Genomic DNA, 18,780 nt, shown 5'->3' with positions numbered 1-18,780 from the left:
GCCAGATAATAGTTTCAGCACGCAAACACTGGTGTGCGCTAGACGAGGTTATGATAAAGGCCGCAGCAATATTCCACAAGACACAACTATACACAACTATACACTAAAAATACACCCATTGGCCTTGAAAAATAAATTTATTTATTGCTGCTGGCAGAGAAGGCAAAGACAACAGGCGCTCATCAAAGAAGTAAAGTGGTCGAAAGGGTGAATAGCGCTACATTATGGTATTTAAACAAAATAGTGCCAATCCTGCGAGAGGGGGGAAATACATTTAATTATAGCACCTACGGGGAGCCAGTGAAGAAAAAACCAGCAGAGGATTACATGTGTCCTTTTTGGCCGATCAAAAACAAAAGCCTTGTCCTTCATGTTCCCTGACACCACCTCACTGTGAATAACAGGACTGCTCCAAATGCCCTGACCGGTTATGGTTATCACCAGGCGCATATACATAAGAATAAACTTGTGTCTATGACCAGGCGTGTATGTGTCCCATTCTTTTCGCTCAGCGTTAAAAAAAACACAACCACCAGGGGGCGACTCGATTACTTTCCCTCCCAGTAAACTAAAAAAACCGATAGAGTTCTTTTCCTGTTGAAAGTGTCATTTCCTGTTGAAATAGTTCCTTCCGTTCAGCCTCGTTTTGCTCTTTCTTTCCCTTTGCTCTACCGTGCGCCATCATGGGTCGTATGCACGCTCCCGGGTAAGCAATTAGTTTTATTTAAACGAATAACCTAAATACAAGTTTCTCAACGAATCTCAGAACGTATATTAAGTGTTTAGCGAACATTTCAGTCATATGATGAAATATTTTATTTCTACACTGGCCTCAATAAACGAGGGCCAAATACTCAACGTAAGCTAAAAGGATGGCCGCCCATGCAGCTCAGGCCATGTGTACGCGTCAGACTAGACGGAGAGTATTAAATACTCACTTTGATACATCTATTAATCCCGTTTTCAGAAACCTGAAAAAAGCTTCAATATGATTAAATAGATGCAGATGACCCTTAGTTCGCTATTGTTACCCAATGTTTAACAATCACGTTAGCTTCGTTTGGCTACTCATTGGTAGCCAACGCTAACATGGCTAGCAAACGTACATTTAGCACATCACGTCAAATACATCAGACTGTTCACTCAACGTTGTGACTCCTATGAAGTTGCCTTTGTAAGGCTATGTCCGTGTGTAATATGGGAGCTTTGCATATTGAACCGTGGCTCGCGAATTGTTCCCTGGCTCTCGCTGTGACAGACGGCGTGCTGCATATTCCGACAGCATCCTATAGGCACCTTGCCGTTGCTTGAGTGACAATCCTTAAAGTGTATAATGTATCTTTTTTTTTTTTTTTTTTTGTTCCCTGTTACAGAAAGGGCTTGTCCCAGTCCGCGCTCCCATACAGACGCAGTGTTCCTACTGTAAGTATAAAGGATTTCCTTATTTACCTGGCTTGTTGTTTTATGTTCATGACAGGTCTATTGTTAGTTCAGTATATATCTGAAGCATTAATTACTGTATTTGTCTCCGTAGTGGCTTAAACTGACCTCGGATGATGTGAAAGACCAGATCTTCAAACTGGCCAAGAAGGGTCTGACCCCCTCTCAGATTGGTATGTGTCTTGGCTGCAGCCTGTACAATTGACAAACATGAAGCCAATGCCTTAATTTAGTGGAATGGCTGAGATAAAAAGCAGATAAGGGTGTTTTTATTTATGGTGGAACATTTTAAAGGAATATTAAGCTTCAGCGTGTTTTCTGTACACATGCTAGTGGTTGACCTGAGTTGTTGCTCCATGCAGGTGTGATCCTGAGGGACTCCCATGGTGTGGCTCAGGTGCGCTTTGTCACTGGTAACAAAATTCTGAGGATCCTGAAATCCAAGGGTTTGGCTCCAGACCTGCCTGAGGATCTGTACCACCTGATCAAGAAGGCTGTCGCTGTGAGGAAGCACTTGGAGAGGAGCCGAAAGGTACTTTTTTTTGTCTTGTCAAGTCTGCTTGATGACAGGCATGCTTATCTCATTTTTACATTTGTTGGCATTGCCATGTAATATGCTGAAACTAATTGCCCAACGTGGTCATCCTGTGAGGTTGCTCTCATAAGGCTCTGTCCGTGTGGCGTATGGGAGCTTAGCACTTTTTGTGCAATGATGTATAGTCCCGTTCCACGACGTTGTAAAGTAAGACGCTCCCTGGCTTTCAGGCTGGTGTGGACGTAGCCCTGCATATTCCTACACCTTTCCAGAGCCCATGGGCTATTACTGGAGGGGAAAACCATGCAGTACACATCTCTTAAGTAAAGTTCCTGTTTTGGTGTAGTCATTGTTTTTGGCCATAAGAATTTCAGTAAAAAAATGTTCTCCCTCTCTTTGCACAGGACAAGGATGCCAAGTTCCGTCTGATTCTGGTTGAGAGCAGAATCCACAGGCTGGCCCGTTACTACAAGACCAAGAGGGTGCTCGCTCCCAACTGGAAGTAGTATGTACCAAGTTGTATTTCACAAAGACAGTGTGATTCTAAAAACTAGAAGGAAGGATGGCATGCCACCATAAAACTTAAATAACGAATTTAACCTGAGGTGGCCCATCATTTGACATTGCTGATTATTTTAGGTAATCAGTTATGGACATGCACATTTCATTGTCCCACTCTTTGCCTATAAGAACTGAGATATTTCGTATGTGCTATATAAACTCTGGAGGTAAATTAGCGGTGTGGCTATGATGTGCCAATACTGCCAGTCCCCTTCATACATACACTCTTGTGTAACTAACCTAGTTTGTATCAGCAGTGTTCTCCATTTTCATGTGCAAAATGTTCTGAATGTGAAGCTCTTTAGTTGCAGGGTGTTTCTATATATTTTCAAAGTTAGGATTTTAAAATTCTATTTCTAACCTCTATCTTTCTCTACTTGCAGCGAGTCCTCAACAGCATCTGCTCTGGTGGCATAAATGCAACAAAACTTTTGAGAAAATAAAAGGATTTCTGTTAAAGTACTTTGTGTGGATCTGCTTTATTGATACAACTAGTTTGCCTAGGCATTTGTTACATTATAGATCACTAGGAACACCCAGCTGGTTTAAGCATCAAGTCAATCTTGAACTCTGAAATGTTTTGATTCTCAAATTATAGCAGTTACTAATGCAATGGAGTCCAGGGCAGATCATTGCTGGGACTTAATTTTGATCCTCACAGTAGTGTGTATTTGAAAAGTATGATGGTGTATTGGGGCAATTTTTAGGTTAAAATGTATGGAGCTCAGGAAGGGTAGTAATATTCCGAGGGGAGATCTCAGCACTTCCTAGTTTAAATTCGATCATTTACTAGGTTTAAACCATGTTCTCTGCGATTGTAAAGTCATACATTTGTGAGATGAGAACTTGGGAACGTTTTGTCAAAGAACCACACTTCCAGCCTCTTTTTAGATGCCCAGCAGCTGTGAAATGGTATTTAGTGTTAGCATTTAACTTCTGTAGATAATCTGTAGAGTAATGCAACTTGTGGAAGATTCTGTAAACTATTTGAGATGGCTAATTATTTTAGGTAATCAGTTATGGACATGCACATTTCATTATCCCATTCTTTGTCTATAAGAACTGAGATATTTCTTATGTGCTATATAAACTTTGGAGGTAAATTAGCGGTGTGGCTATAATGTGCCAATACTGCCAGTCCCCTTCATACACTGTTTTAGCTAACCTAGTTAGTATCGGCAGTGTTAATCCTCATCTGCAAAATGTTCTGATTGTGAAGATTTTTACTGCAATGTATTTCCATATATTTTCAATGTTAGGATTTTAATACTTATTCTAACCTCTCAACTTGGGAGACCTCAACAGCATCTGCTCTGGTTTCTGGTAGAAAACTTTTGAAAATAAAAGGATTTCTGAAAAGAGTACTTTGTGTGGATCTGCTTTATTGATACGACTAGTTTGTCTAGTTCAAGTGTATCGTCATATATAATGAAATATTTTTTTTTTGCTCAATGTCCGTTCAATTTAGAGAATACAAAATAAATTAAATACTGGAGAATAGAGAAGGGTAGAAAAAAATTATTGTAGTGCAAAAAAAGACATTTCAAGGACAGTTCAGCATCCTGGTGGCATGTGGGTAAAAATTATCCCTGTATCTGCTGGTATGAGTCCTAATGCTTTTATATCGCCTTCCAGAAGGCAGGAGGGAGAAAAGACTGGCAGGGATGACTAGGGTCAGAGATGATCCGCTTGGCCCTTCTCCTGCAGCGCTGACTGTAAAGGTCCAGAATGTATGGTAATGCAGTCCTTGTAATACGCTGTGCTCATTTGACCTCTCTTTTTGTTTTGTTATTATAAAAATCCTAGAATGTGTTTTATATTTTATGAAACAAAGATGAAAAGTATAATCTCCCAAAAAAAAACGTGTAATGGAGAAATTTGTAATGAGACAGACTTTGTCATGCCAGTGCAGGATGCGAGGGTTCACCAGCAAAACATGTAGATTAGCTTCAAAGGGCTAATATTTGGGGTAAACAGTGTGAGGTTTGAGTTAGCATCCACCCAGCCCTTTCATATCATCTGATGCCTGAATGCAGGTGGTCCACAGTGGGTGGCGTCTAATGAGAATCACTGTGGTGACACTGATGTGATACAGTAATGTGAGAAAACCACCTAGGGTGTTCGGGTGCTAGGAAATGTGCTATTAAGCTCATAATAGAGGAGAAAGTCACTGCTGGATGCAGATTTCTTGCTTTTCCTTGACTTTGCGTTTCACTTTACAGTGAAGGATTCATGTATTTCCTGACTGTGAAGCATCTAAGGTACACATAATGGCATTTGGATGTCCCAAAAATGCTTGTGTAATCACTATATTGGATTAAAGAGACACTGAAACCACTTTTGTGTTCATGCTTTTTTTTTTTATTGTTTGTTGTTTTTAGGATTTTAAAATGCATACAAATATGTAGATGGTTGTCAACTGTTACGGAAAACATTCAAATCTGAAAAAAGAACGAATCAAGCAATTGTTAGGAAGTATTCTGTTAACACATAATCAATACTGTGTGAATCTATAAATGACCAGAGTACTGTCATACCTGGGGACATCCCTGTTTTTTTGCCAAGGGGCTGCAGCCTAGTGACATCTGAAGAAAGGACAAAGTGGATTGAAACTTGTAGCATTTGACACTGACATGAATGATGTTAAAAGGGTCTAGAAAGCCATTACATGTTTCTGTTGGACACACAAACAAATCTGCCCAAACACACATGAACAGTGATGTTTATAGTTACCTTGGAATATACTTTGTAAAGGGCGCAAAGTTTGGGGCATCACATTTTCCTCAGAGAGAGAGGGAAGCCCTATTGAGGATTGACAAAAAAAAGATGTAAATTGATCTAAAAGATGTATCTCGGCCCTACTGTCTCATAGAAATGTCTTATAATGACATTTACCTTCATGTTGTGTTAACTGCTGTCCAAACTGCTCTGTATGAGCAGGTGGCCCAGTCTCTCGGGGCATCACGTGGTGTACTGAATCTGAGGTGCTCTCAGGGCCTAGGTTACTCTTGTCAGAGGAAGGCCCTGCCAATAGTGTTTCTACGCAACTATTTGCTCTCATTTTCTCCATTTCTCTCCTTCTTTTGTCTTTTACCTTCTTTTTAGGTTTCTTTGTGGCCTTAGCACCAGCATCATCTTGCTGGTCCATGCCCATGTCTTTTTAAAGGATAACAAAACATGGAGAGGGACTTCAGGCAATTTGTACATTAATGCTAGAATAATATATCACAGCACCCGGTTCAAACACAATTTAACACCAGTTTCTACAATGAGTCAATCACTGGGTGTGGGATATACAGTATATAGACTAAATGAGTTCTCATACATGATGGAACTGTTGGTCTTTTTCCAAGTGGCTCCAGATATCCGAGAGGCCTACCGATCATACCTATGAGGAGGCCAAAGACACACTGAAATTACTGAAAAACTACTGGAAGGAAGGAAGTCATTAATATAATCAATACAATAATTGTACACACAACTCAAAACAATCCAACAGTAAAGTGTGAAGATACCTCGTGCAGGAGACAGAGTCTTTGGTGACATGTTTCCCAGAATAGGAGAGAGGAGATCTGTGTAAGGTTAAATATAAATGTGAACATTGTGCATGATTTTCAAGCACAGTTAAGTCAAATCAGATTTGTCATTATGTCCCGTTTTGTAAAGGTGACTGCAGCAGTATATTCTCTGAGTTTCCATGTTCTGTCTTTTCAAGCTTTATCATAGGTTCTTTGTAGAGAATGAAAATAGTTTAATGATGAAAAAGGTAATGGTAATCTTCAAGTTAAAGTAGTCAAGAAGTTTTTTAAGTCATATATACATACACACGTATATATGTACAGTACCTACTGTATCTGTTAAAAGCACACATACCTTTGTCCTCATTGTCCTTGATGTTGCCTTTTGCCATACATACCTCTGGGCGTCTCAAGTCTTTCTCACCAGGGTGTCTTTCACTGTCTTTCACTGTTTTTGTCCAAATGTCATCTCTCAGAGCCGTCATTTCCTCTTCCTCCAGACTCTTTCTGTCCATCTCTAATTTCCTTTGCTCCTCATTCCTTATCATTTGCACCCTTCCACCATCACTCTGCTGGTCATCTTTATTAGGATAATAAAAGATTTTCAAGGATATTAGATCAATCAGTAAAACAGTAGATATTTTAAAAACTAAAGTTTTGATTGTATGAACCACTAGAAGTGGGCAGCCTTTTAATTAATTCATACATGAAGGAATTGCTGGTGTTTTTCCAAGTGGTTCCAATGACATGGCAGGTCTACCAATCATCTCTTAGGGAAGAGCATTAGGAGAAACAGAAAATCACTGATGAACTCTAAACATAAAATGACCTGGATATCATTAAGCAAAGTCATTTTGTCTATGATGTTCCTTTTAACGCAAACAAATCTGCTCCAAACTTTTTAACAGACACAATTATTTTGGTCTCACTACAGGAGATGGGAGATCTGTTTAACTTTACTGTAATTTCCCAACTATTAACCACAGTTTGTACATTGATTCAGCCCTGTGGTTAATACTCAGGTGCGTCCTATACACAGGAATACATTTTTTTCCACCTGGTAGTTAGTAATGCATACAGTAACTAACTGAATGGGGCTCTCTTTCATTCATACTCTCACAGTCTTCCATAGCGATAAAGTAACAGGTGATGTGTATTCCACTAGACTGCATTTAATGGGATGCTATGGAGCACTTATCTCTGCGAGAGGTGTGAGAAGTCTTAGAAAACAAACCTGGCTATGAAATATCCTAGTTATTATTAGATATCTTAACTGCTGGCAGCTGCTAACGTATGATGAACACGTTATTTAAAAGTGTCCTTAGCTAGCTCATAGCAACAAGACAACCATAGGCACCTGGTAACACAGTTGTTATTTTTTTTTAAATTAGCTCACCAATAAAAGGCAGCTGTGGGTTCAAAGTGATCATAACCACTTGCGGGTCATGTTCAAATGTTGTGATTAATCAAGTTGTTGTAAAAAATACTCATATCAGTATAATTACCTTTTGGCTTAGTTGACAGTTTCCCTGACTGGTCCTCATGGACTGCTGCGCTTGACTCTGGTTTCCTCATATTGGTGAAGCTGCTGATGTTGCTTTCAAACTCCATTAAATGACCCGTCTCAATGTCAATGTCACTCTGATCATCTTGGCTCAGTTCTTCGACTATGCTGTCCTCAGAGTCGTGGTCAATGTCCTCAATCTGGATCTCATGAGCTTTCTGGATGTTACATGAATCCTCCAACTTCTCAGAGGCTGGCAGGTCGAAATCATCTGAGTATTCCTCTTCTGAATAGAAGGGTTCCCCATCCATCGCCTCTGCCCAAATGTCTGCCAGCATTTCTCTCTTTGCTTGTTGCTCCTCCTCTTCGATTTGCCAAAACAGAATGTCTCTCTCTTTTTCCGTCTCAATGTCAATGTCACTCTGATCATCTTGGCTCAGCTCTTCAACTATGCTGTCCTCAGAGTCGTGGTCAATGTCCTCAATCTGGATCTTTTGAGCTTTCTGGATCTTACATGAATCCTCAAACTTCTCAGAGGCTGGCAGGTCGAAACCATCTGAGTATTCCTCTTCTGAATAGAAGGGTTCCCCATCCATCACCTCTGCCCAAATGTCTGCCAGCATTTCTCTCTTTGCTTGTTGCTTCTCCTCTTCGATTTGCCAAAACAGAATGTCTCTCTCTTTTTCCGTCTCAATGTCAATGTCACTCTGATCATCTTGGCACAGTTCTTCAACCATGCTGTCCTCAGAGTCGTGGTCAATGTCCTCAATCTGGATCTTTTGAGCTTTCTGGATCTTACATGAATCCTCAAACTTCTCAGAGGCTGGCAGGTGAAAACCCTCTGAGTGTTCCTCTTCTGAATAAAAGGGTTCCCCATCTATAGTGCCTGCTCTGATTGTATCCTTTTCTTTCAGGGCACTCATTCTCTCTTCCTCCAATCGCCTTAACAGATTGTTTCTCTCTTTTCTTGCAACCATCATCTTTTTCTCTTCCTCCATTTGCTCTCTGTTCATCTCCAACCTCACCGCATCTGGCTTTCTCTTCTCCTTCACCATTATTTTCTCTTCCTCTCTCTTCCTTTGCTCATCCATTCTAATCATCTCTCCCTTTCTTATTTCTTCTTCTACCCATTTTCTTTCTTGCTCCTCCATCTTATTTCTCTCTTCCTCTAGTATATTTTTCTCTTCCTCCTTCTCATCCCTCTCGTCCAGTGTTGGCTTGGGAATAGTGATGTCTTGGGAGTATGCATAGATGGTCTCAGTGTCCTTCAGAGAAATATCATCCTCAGTTTCTGGGTCACTTATATCAGATTTGACCACAGGAATGTCCTCTTGGTACTGAGTCACATCTCTTTGGATTATCTCTTCAATCTTTACTTCCTCTGTGTTTGTCCAGTTTGCAGCTTCATCAGGAGTTGGCCCTTTCTCCACTGCTTGGGTGAGTTCATGGAGATGGCGTGTCAGGTCTTTCTTTCCAATGGCAATTTTCTCTTCCTCTCTCAAACATTTTTGTTCTTTGTCCAGCTTTTTTCTATTCTCCTCTAATCTCTTTTCTTCCTCTCTCTTCCTTTGCTCTTCCATTCTGATCATCTCTCCTTTTCTTATTTCTTCTTCTACCCATTTCCTTTCTTGCTCATCCATTTTTTTTCTCTCTTCCTCAAGTTTATTTTTCTCTTCCTCCTTCTCATCCCTCTCGTCCAGTGTTGGCTTGTGAATAGAGATGTCTTGGGAGTATGCAGAGATGGTCTCAGTGTCCTTCAGAGAAATATCATCCTCAGTATCTGGGTCACTTAAATCAGATTCGATCACAGGAATGTCCTCTCGGTATTCATTCAAATCTTTTGGGATCATCTCTTTAATCTCATCTCCCCCAGTATGCATATGGTGTATGAAGTGTTTCTTTTCTATGACCATTGTCTCTTCATCTTCCGCACATTGTTCTTTTTGGAGTATTTTTCTATTCTCAAACCTTTTTCTCATATTTTCCAATATTCTTATTTCCTCTTCCACCCCTTTCCTTTCTTCCTCCAACATTCTTGGTCTTTCCACATCAATTTTTACTATTTCTTCCTCTTCCAATCTAACTGAATTAATGTTAAGACCGTCTTCATTTTCAATGTCACCCACAGATTTTGAAACAAAAATGTCCCTCTGGTCCTCAACCACAACCTTTTGACTCTCCTCTGTAATCTCCATATCATCAATGTCTGTGCCATATACAGCTTCGTTAAATGATTTGCTTGCCAATTCCTCAAATCGTTTTAGGTCATTAGCCAAATACCTCTCCTTTCCATATTTCTCCCTGTAATATTCCACCATTCTGTTTGGTTTCATCATCTCTCTCTCCAGTAGCTGCATTTCCCTCCAATTTCCCCGCTCTTGTTTCACTAGAATCTCTGTCTCCAGTTTTCTCACCTTCTGAATCAATTCCTCATTTGTGGTCTTGAAAAAAGCCATCTGTTGTTGAGATAACTTTACTTGTTTTTCCAGGAATGTAATCTCCTGCTTCACAAGGACATATTTTTCAAGGTAAAGATTCTCCTCTGTCCGTCTAGCTCTGTCCCGCTCCTCCATCTCTCTTCTCAGGTCTTGTTTTATGCTGTCCAATTCTCCGGTCATCCATTCTTTCATTTCCATAGCCATCAAAGGTTGAAAGGTTTCCAACCATCTCCTGTCATCCTCCTTGTCCTCATAAAACTTTGCTTGAAGGTCTTTCCTTTGAGGCTCTTTCACTACTTTAGGCTTATCCGTGATTAGCATGATGTTCTTTTCATTTGGAAGCCCACGTTCTCTCTGCTCTTTCCAACTGTCCAACAACATATTTTTTATTTTAATCCAATCCTGTTTCGTATTTTTTTTCCTTTGAGGCTCTTTCACTACTTTAGGCTCATCCGTGGTTAGCATGATGTTCTTTTCATTTGGAAGCCCACGTTCTCTCTGCTCTTTCCAACTGTCCAACAACATATTTTTTATTTTAATCCAATCCTGTTCCGTATTTTTTCTTGTTCTCCTTTCAGCAACATCATCTTTGCTGGTTAGCATTTTAGCCATCATGTCCAGGGGCACACCTTTACCAGTGCATTCACATGTCTTCTCATCTGGTTTCAGTTTTATTTGCTGAAACTCTTGAGGTGATCTGCGTTGTTCCCTGTCCATTACTTCTCTTTTAAAATCCAGCAAGCAAGCAGACACTTCCTGCTTTAAAAGGCGATGTTCAGCCTCAGGTTCATCATCAAGTCTGCTTCGCTCCCGTAACAGTCCTGTCTCCAACCCTTCCTGCCATGACACCTCACCGCTACTGTTATCCATCATGTCACTTTCTTATGTGTCAGATGGATGAACAGAAACTGCGGAAAGAAAGGAGTTAAATAGAGCTTAACAATCATGGGTGTGTAGAGGTACTCTTACCTTTTATGTTAAAACACCACTAACACCACATTCAGATATATATCCGTTTGACTAAAGGTGCCTTTCCACTGCAGAAACTAGGGGGACCTTTTAGTGGCTCGAACATTTATAGGAACGTCCCACTTCTCAGTCCTTTTTGTCTTATGGCTTTTCACCATGGTGCAGGAACTACCATACCAACACGCTTACGTAGCCATTGCTCTTCGATCGCGATCAAGTCCAAGCACAAAAAATCCCTAGTTGCAGTGCCAATATAAGATCACTAAACCAACACTGCCCACACCAAAACCTACATTTCAGCAGACATTTTGATTGTGTTCCTTTAGCGACAGTAAGGTCAACATGATAACTCCTTAAGTATAATTAATTTTGCTGTATTCAATGACTAGTAAAGAATACTCTGGCTGGTTTTAAATGAAGTAAATCCAATCTGATTTCAAAGAGACAAAAAATTGTACTTACCAGTGCTGAATGTATTATGAAATGGTACTGTATTGTGTTCCCCTTTTGACAAAGGGCAGCAATGATGTGATGTCATAGTAGCCTCTACCAACATCTTATTGTTACATCATTAAAGTTCTAACTGGATGAATATTTATCTAACTCAGAGAGACAGACAGTCTATAACGCGTCATAAATACACACCAAAGCTACCCTCAGGGCCATGTCTACATCTACATGGTTACATGGCTCTGGCTACCTCTATCTTCCATATACGTGAATGTAAAAGAAACAGCTTTCTCTACATAATTAATTTTATCACCTTCTATGACGTCACAGGTATATATATAAAAAAAATGTCAAGCAGTCGTATACTATCTTCCCATCAACATGATCAAACGACTCACTGTATAAGTTCTAAAAGGAAGATGGGTTTTGAACCAAATTAAATTCTCAATGATGCAAAAAAAGGTGCTTGTTGTTGTGTTCTACTCAGATCGGGTGTAACCAATAAGCGTCGACGATCTCTGCAAACCCCAACTAGCAGTTTTGGGGCCACACATTAAGCACCTACCTCCAGTATAGGTATTTATTTCTCCACGCACAAAGGTGCGTGCAGTGGGAAAGCACCTTATCTTTGGTTGTGGGCCAGGACCAGAAACCCAGCAGTTAAAATTGTGTCAGGAGGTTTCGAAAACATAGTGGGACATTCAAATTTGGAATTGCTTGCCTATAGCTGGCAGTTCCTGGCAAATTTGGAGCAAAGTGCAAAGTGTAAGAGACAGTTAGCGACATATTTGTCATAAGTTAAGTGTGGGAAATAACTTTTTTATGCGACTCCCTTTTCAATGCCCAAAAAAAGAACGAAACAATGGTTTCTATGGATATACTAGTTTGTTGTCATGGAAACCAAAGTTGCACCTGGCTTGTACAGCTGAAAAAGGACTTTCGTCTGACACATTCTGTTTTTTTCCATAAACATGTGTGCTAGATTGTGATTACTTTTTGTCTTTGCCTGTCTCTGCATACAGCATTTGCACCCTGGATTTGTATATGTATCAACTGATTGGCAGTATTTTAGTGGCTGTTGAGGTTGAAACTAATTTGATGCCTTACGTATTTTTAGCAGAATAACAGATTTCCTCATGTTGTAACGTATGTAAGTTGTTTCATTTGAAGGCCTCTGCCAAATAAAGCACATTTAATTTCATATAATTGTGGCATAGTGGAGGTGTGTCGCATTAGTGACGTATCGTGGGTATCCTACTGGTGACGGGGTAGGGTCAAGGGGGAGACACGCTGATTAGTGCACCTGGATATTGATAGTTTTCAGTGACGTCACAACAATTGTTAGCTGACGGGCAAAAAGAACAGCGAAACAGCGAGAAACAGTGAAAAACGCCGAGCAGTGCCTACTCAAATACGATTGCCATCAACCACAGACCATACCACTATAGCCAGACAGAAATATTCACAAGGGAAAACAAATTAGGAACTTGTGATACACTTATTGCAGGTGTCCTGACATTTTTATTTCGTTAACCTCCCCACAGTCCCTGTCTAAGCTCCAGTGTGGAGATATTTACATCTATCTAATAGAAAATCCGTCCCCATACACATCTCACAGAAAGAAACAGAAAGCCTACAGAAGCACAGATAGTTATTTAATTTTCAGAAGTGGTTGGGTTCACAACGATGTCGTCTGGAAGGTGAAAGCTAAAACCCATCTTCATAATAAGAGCAAAGATAAATGCCATTTGTTAGCTAGGTACCAGCTAGCGAGGTACCTGCTGTAAGCTAGCAGCCGTTAGCCTACCCAACGATGTTCGTTATATTTTGAAACAATTCCCTAGTTTAAACCAGTACGAAAACCTTGTCTGGCGAATGACAACTTAAATGATCTTCCCATATATTTTCTACTGACATTGTAGTATTACTAGTTGAATGACAAAATACACTAGCCTAACCTACTTGCTTGCTTAGGTACTAAGGTAGATCAGCAGCTGGGTAATCCCATTTGAATCGTTTTGATGCTTTGTTTCTTGTCTTTATTACTTGATTTGTTCCCATTTTAGGTAGTTATTCTGACAAATTAGGCGACCAGAACAGGGTGACTGCTTTTATTTCCAGCTCCAAAAGTAAGTCTACAGTTTACTGTGTGTCCGAGAAAAGTTGAACCAGAAGGCGCATACAATCAGCTGGCAGCCACGGCGAAATAAACACTTCTTGTATCAGCTGGCAGGAGCGGTAGCGGGTTTTAAATGCGATTAAAAACTAAATCCGGGGTTGTCTCCTCGCCGATTTAAACAGCCAACCGAACAACAGCTGTCTGGCATTTTACTAACTTATATTAAAAGAGCTTGAAAGGTGGGTGGTTCCTGTATTAACTCCCGTGTTAAATAGCTTTGGAACGTCCTTTTTGCCCTCCAGCTGGTCATTCTGACGTCAGCTGAAAACTATCAATAGCCCCAGCAGGGAAGCTATCGGCAGAGTTGCCTTTTGTCTGTGGTGTGCTTGGGTTCGTGAAAGCTACACCCAGCGGAGTAGGCTAATCGAAAGTGTGTGTGTTTATGTGTGTAAGATCCAAGCCTGCACTGAGTGCTGTAGCGTTTTACTACCTTGGAGACGTGTGGAGTGAGGCTGGATGAAGCTGGGCATCGTGTGCGCCACTGTTTGTATCCCTAAGTTTGTTTTGCATTGTTTGTGTCCATATTGTTTTGTAGGCCTACGTGTCTCTGAGTAGTACATTCATGTAAATTAAAGATCGGATGTTTTTCTATACTTCTATAGCCTACTTCAATCATCATCATATCGACCTCACATAATGAATGCTGTGAGACAGCTTTCTGACTGACATTGCTTAAGTTACTATCAAGTTCTACACACTTTTTTGGGGGCATTTTGCTTTAAATATACTAGTGCAGTGCCCGTAGGAATTATGCATTCTGTTGTGTTAGCAGACGTAGAGCTGTTGGGTAGTGTAATAGCAAGACATATTTGCACTCCACATAGGTACAGGTTACACTGAAGTAGGCTAGTGTGTGGGTAAGAATGTAGGGTAAGAATGGTCATGCCGTTGGACTCAAATGTAGGTTAATTGTAATGAATGTATGTAGCCTACTGTACTGTATGACTTCGATGATGCTAGCTTTGACAGCCCACTCTCAGACAGATCGTAAGCTAATAAATGTCCTTCAGTGGTGGGTAGTAACGCTACAAGGAACACAAATGAGTAAAAAAGTAAATTTTTCAGGTAACGAGTACTTTTTGCGTTCCTTATAAAGTCTGCACTTTTACTCTTACTCGAGTAAATATTTGAACTAGAATTCTACTCTTTACTCCGTTACATTTCCATTGTGCTTTCATTAAAATGAGTATTGTGATAAAAGTACACATATCTTTGTTTACTGGAATACAAGCACACGGCAACCAGAGGGTAAAAACGGAGAGGTCAGTTAGCTATGCGTTATCGACGCGCCCTCCACAGGTCGCAGCCACTGATCTCAAAAAGAAAGTTCTTTTTGAGATCAGTGGTCGCAGCATTGTTGTCATTTCATAGCGTTCAAAAACTCCACATCGAACCTTCGCAAACATGTTCAGGTAAGTTGCATTCGTTTTATCTGTACTGCAGCTAGTCCTGGAGATAAATGTTACATCCTTTACCATTTTACAAACTCCTATGCACAAGGCGCAGTGCAAACTCTTGCACATAAAACCAAAGAGTATAGAGGTACTTCTATATAAAACTCTATACTGCTAAGGGCTCAGATACACATACGCGTCTTTTTTCAGGCAGAAACGCTTCAGTAACGCCTTGGCAAAGTGCAGCGGCCAAAACAGAAGCGGTGCGCTTCCCTGCCTTGCGCTGGAAAGTTGAGAATAGTTCAACTTTTAAGCGCACCTAAAAAAACGCTTCAAAGACGCAACGCGTAGCAGTTTGTTTGACTGACTGACATAGTTGCCAGCTAACGTCCGAATGCACGTTTGCTATGCAAGGGCACAAACAAGTAGGCTATACCTAGGCTACAGTATGTTACAATTATTTATCACATCAATACCGCTGGTATGGTTAATAAAAAACGGTCTGCGTGTGTGTGTGTGTATACATCTCTGAAGTTGATCTGATATCAGATCTACAGTGTGTAGTCTAGTCTTGTCTGGTTGGCTCAGCTTTAAGTGTGCGTTTAATCAAAATAAAAGTAATGTTATGAATAGGCAATTTTACGCCCAAATCGCTGGTCTACGTCACAATGGATTGGCTGCCGTTGAAATGCATTGGGTTTAGAAATCGCGTCGCTAAACCCAATGCATTTCAATGCACGGCAAACGGTAAAATACAAATATCTCGCGAACTATACATTCAAAAATCTTCAAAATCAAGGATGCACAGGTTCATGACATGCGTAAGCTACATGCAAAATCTCATAACTAACGTAGCCTAACTACCGTCAGGGAGATACGCCCTAGACAGACTACTCTGAAAGGTATGATGGTCCCATATGGTTTCCATTCAGACCATGTTTGATCTATAGGAAACTCACCTTGTTTCACTGCCGTATGTAGTCTGTGTTTTCTTGTTCCAGTATGTGTAAATAATAAGCCACTTAGCTAATTGTCTTGTTGCAAAAACTGACAATCGAGTTTGACCATCCGCTTTTATAGGTTCTGATCGTGACGTAGCTTGTTTGATTGTGACGTCATTTCGGTGCACAATCGGTGGGACTTGCTACGGGAAACGATAACCCATAGTGCCTACGGCAAACGGTAAAATACAAATATCTCGCGAACTATAGATTCAAAAATCTTCTAAATCAAGGATGCACAGGTTCATGACATGCGTAAGCTACATGCGAAATCTCATAACTAACGTAACTACTGTCAGGGAGATACGCCCTAGACAGACTGACACACAGAGATTCCTGGATTTATAGATAGATTGTTCTAAACCAGCTATGTATTTGTGTATTTCATTTCTAATTGGCTTTAAAAAAATAAATAAAAATGTGTCCAATAACCAATAATAACAGTAAATTGTAATTTATTTCAGATTTCTATATAATTCTACGTTGCCTTCAAATGCATAGATATCTAAATGAAGCATAGCATAAATTAAACAATTATATAACACTTGATTTTTAAAAGGTAATATTTACTTAGCACTTTTTTTCTTTGTTTGTAAAGTATACTTCAAAGAAGACCATGTTTTAAAATACTACTACTGGTTAGAGATAGCAGCAAGAACAAGAAAATATTATCACACCTCTCCTGCTTTTAATTGATTTTTAAAAGGTAATATTTACTTAGCACTTTGTTTCTTTGTTTGTAAAGTATACTTCAAAGAAGACCATGTTTTAAAATACTACTACTGGTTAGAGCTAGCAGCAAGAACAAGAAAATATTACCACACCTCTCCTGCTTTTAATTACTTCACACAAGTGGCAATTAAATAAATGACTTGTAATGGAAATAGTTGTTTAGTCTGACCTTCAATACTAATTAGGGTTCATCTTGTAAAATGTTAGAAGAACAGTATGCTATTAAATATTGCAGACATCCCAAGTCTCCCAGAAGTTCCGGGAGTCTCCCGCACAGTGGCGTGCACAGACATTTTGGGGGGCAGGTGCTCAGGGGGGAAGAGAAGGACACTTCCCGTTTTTTTTTTTAAATATATGTGTTAATTTATGTTGCCTGACAAAACCTATACAACAGAAAACGTATACCTATATAACAGGGCAAACTATACGATTTTACTTGATCTGTATGTTACCTGGCTGATGGGAACACGGGAGAAGATGCCGGTCTGCGACCGTGCCTGCTATGCTGGAGACGCTTCTGTTTACTGAAGCGCATGTGGTGCCCTGCGCGTGCCAGCGCGAGTGCACGTGACAAAGGAAGAGAATTGAGTCTGGTCTGTGAAAGGGGGACGTGGCTCATTTTTGGGCATTGTTTCAGTCGTTTTTAATCGCTTAGGTTTTTAAAAGATCATTTCAAAACCAACCTCAGTAAAATGTTAATAATATATATATAAAAAGTTTCAAAAAAAGTTTCAAAAGGGCATTTTCGTTGATAAAGGGCAAAAGTCCTGGTGCGTTACCACCACCTAGTGTCTATGTGTGCACGCCACAGCTCCCGCATATTGATAACGTCTCCCTGATGCCCCCAAATTACTTAAAATCTCCCGGAATCTAGAGCGAGCGAGCAAGACCGCGCACACGAGACAGACGTGCTCAAAACCGCGTTAGCATCTGTGTAGAGCGCGCACGACAGAGAGGGAGAGGGACCTCGAGACTTTGCGTGTGTGCCTCAGTAGCGTCCTGATTCGGTAAGTCAACCAATCAATTTTCAGTGTGGGCGGGCTTTTATCTCTTCTCCCGAACCGAATTAATCAGTTCAGTGTATCTAGGAACAGGGGCACCATGGCACTGGGAGAGCGATACAAAGATGTTCCCCTGTCTTATAAAAGTAAATCACAATGACAGTCTTGCACGCTGTACTATCTGTAACAGTGATTTCAGCATTGCCCATGGTGGGTTAAATTACTGTAAAATGTTGAGGTGATAGTCAAAGACACTATGTTCAGACCAATTCGTTCGTTCAATTTTTGGGGGGATTTGTAAAACTATGTATTTTTGGAATCCTTACAGACTGAAGAATCAGAAAATCTTTGGTTGACAATTTTCAGAAGTCATTAATGTAGTCATTTTGGGTCTTGGAAATGGTGTACTATTACACTAAAAACGCCATAGGCTTATTTGCTGATATTTTGCTGAGTTGAAATTAAAGTAAGTCTGAGATAAATATTTTTTAGGAAAAGTTGTTATACAGCACTTTTAGATAGTTCAAAGGGTCTTTAATACAAATTCACCGTATATCATTTTAAACAGGTCCCCAGTTTCTCGGAATTTTCATTCAAAAATTGATGACTTGTACAACATGATCACACATGCCTATGTCCCACAACAATTTGTATCACAAATATTGAGTGTTGATGAGAATGGACAGCAATTGTATGAGGACTATGTCAAAGAGGTCAAACAGCCAGGTCAAACAGACATGTTGACCAAAAGCAGGCTGTGGGCAACTATGAGTTCACGCAAACACCACAAGCTCTCTTTGCCCCCAGTGGGGATACTTCCATGCTCAGACAAATTTAAATTGATACATCTTTTGGAAAGTTTTGCAAAGGAATACAAAGACAATGAGGTGCAACCACAACCTGCACGTGAGGACATAGAATTTCATGGTTCTATTCAAAATGCTCATCCCACTCGCAAAATTGCCCTTGTAGATGGCATGGTGGTTGTTCAAAAGTTGACAAAGCCAGCAACTTTAGGCACAGTCAAAGATCTGAGTGAGTGGTTCTATGACAGACTA

General features: G+C 40.2%; 2 protein-coding genes across 2 annotated transcripts; one reads left to right on the top strand and one right to left on the bottom strand.

Moving 5' to 3' along the window:
* The first annotated feature begins 634 nt into the window (after nucleotides 1-634).
* On the top strand, nucleotides 635-2,998 carry rps13 (ribosomal protein S13). The gene is made up of 6 exons (XM_080843123.1): nucleotides 635-706; nucleotides 1,374-1,422; nucleotides 1,535-1,613; nucleotides 1,803-1,972; nucleotides 2,380-2,480; nucleotides 2,920-2,998. The coding sequence occupies exons 1-6, from the start codon at nucleotides 684-686 to the stop codon at nucleotides 2,951-2,953; spliced, it is 456 nt and encodes a 151-aa protein (XP_080699249.1). The 5' UTR covers nucleotides 635-683; the 3' UTR covers nucleotides 2,954-2,998.
* Nucleotides 2,999-4,933: 1,935 nt separating this feature from the next.
* On the bottom strand, nucleotides 4,934-10,869 carry LOC308369179 (uncharacterized protein; the record flags this gene model as incomplete). The annotated part of the gene is made up of 9 exons (XM_080843523.1): nucleotides 4,934-4,977; nucleotides 5,074-5,121; nucleotides 5,270-5,338; nucleotides 5,432-5,692; nucleotides 5,862-5,924; nucleotides 6,052-6,108; nucleotides 6,410-6,634; nucleotides 7,560-10,398; nucleotides 10,537-10,869. The coding sequence occupies 9 exons, from the start codon at nucleotides 10,867-10,869 to the stop codon at nucleotides 4,952-4,954; spliced, it is 3,921 nt and encodes a 1,306-aa protein (XP_080699649.1). The 3' UTR covers nucleotides 4,934-4,951.
* Nucleotides 10,870-18,780: the final 7,911 nt, after the last annotated feature.

This window comes from Sprattus sprattus (genome assembly GCF_963457725.1).
Source record: "Sprattus sprattus genome assembly, chromosome: 8".
NCBI lineage: Eukaryota > Metazoa > Chordata > Actinopteri > Clupeiformes > Clupeidae > Sprattus > Sprattus sprattus.
The sequence above is the reverse complement of the archived record's forward strand: the minus strand, read 5'-3'. Positions and strand labels throughout refer to the sequence as shown.

Bases quoted from the DNA above. Each gene is read 5' to 3' on its own strand.
- rps13 (XM_080843123.1), top strand. From the start codon at position 684: ATGGGTCGTATGCACGCTCCCGG. The intron at 707-1,373 runs GTAAGCAATTAG...TCCCTGTTACAG, and splicing joins GGTCGTATGCACGCTCCCGG to AAAGGGCTTGTCCCAGTCCG. The intron at 1,973-2,379 runs GTACTTTTTTTT...CTCTTTGCACAG, and splicing joins ACTTGGAGAGGAGCCGAAAG to GACAAGGATGCCAAGTTCCG.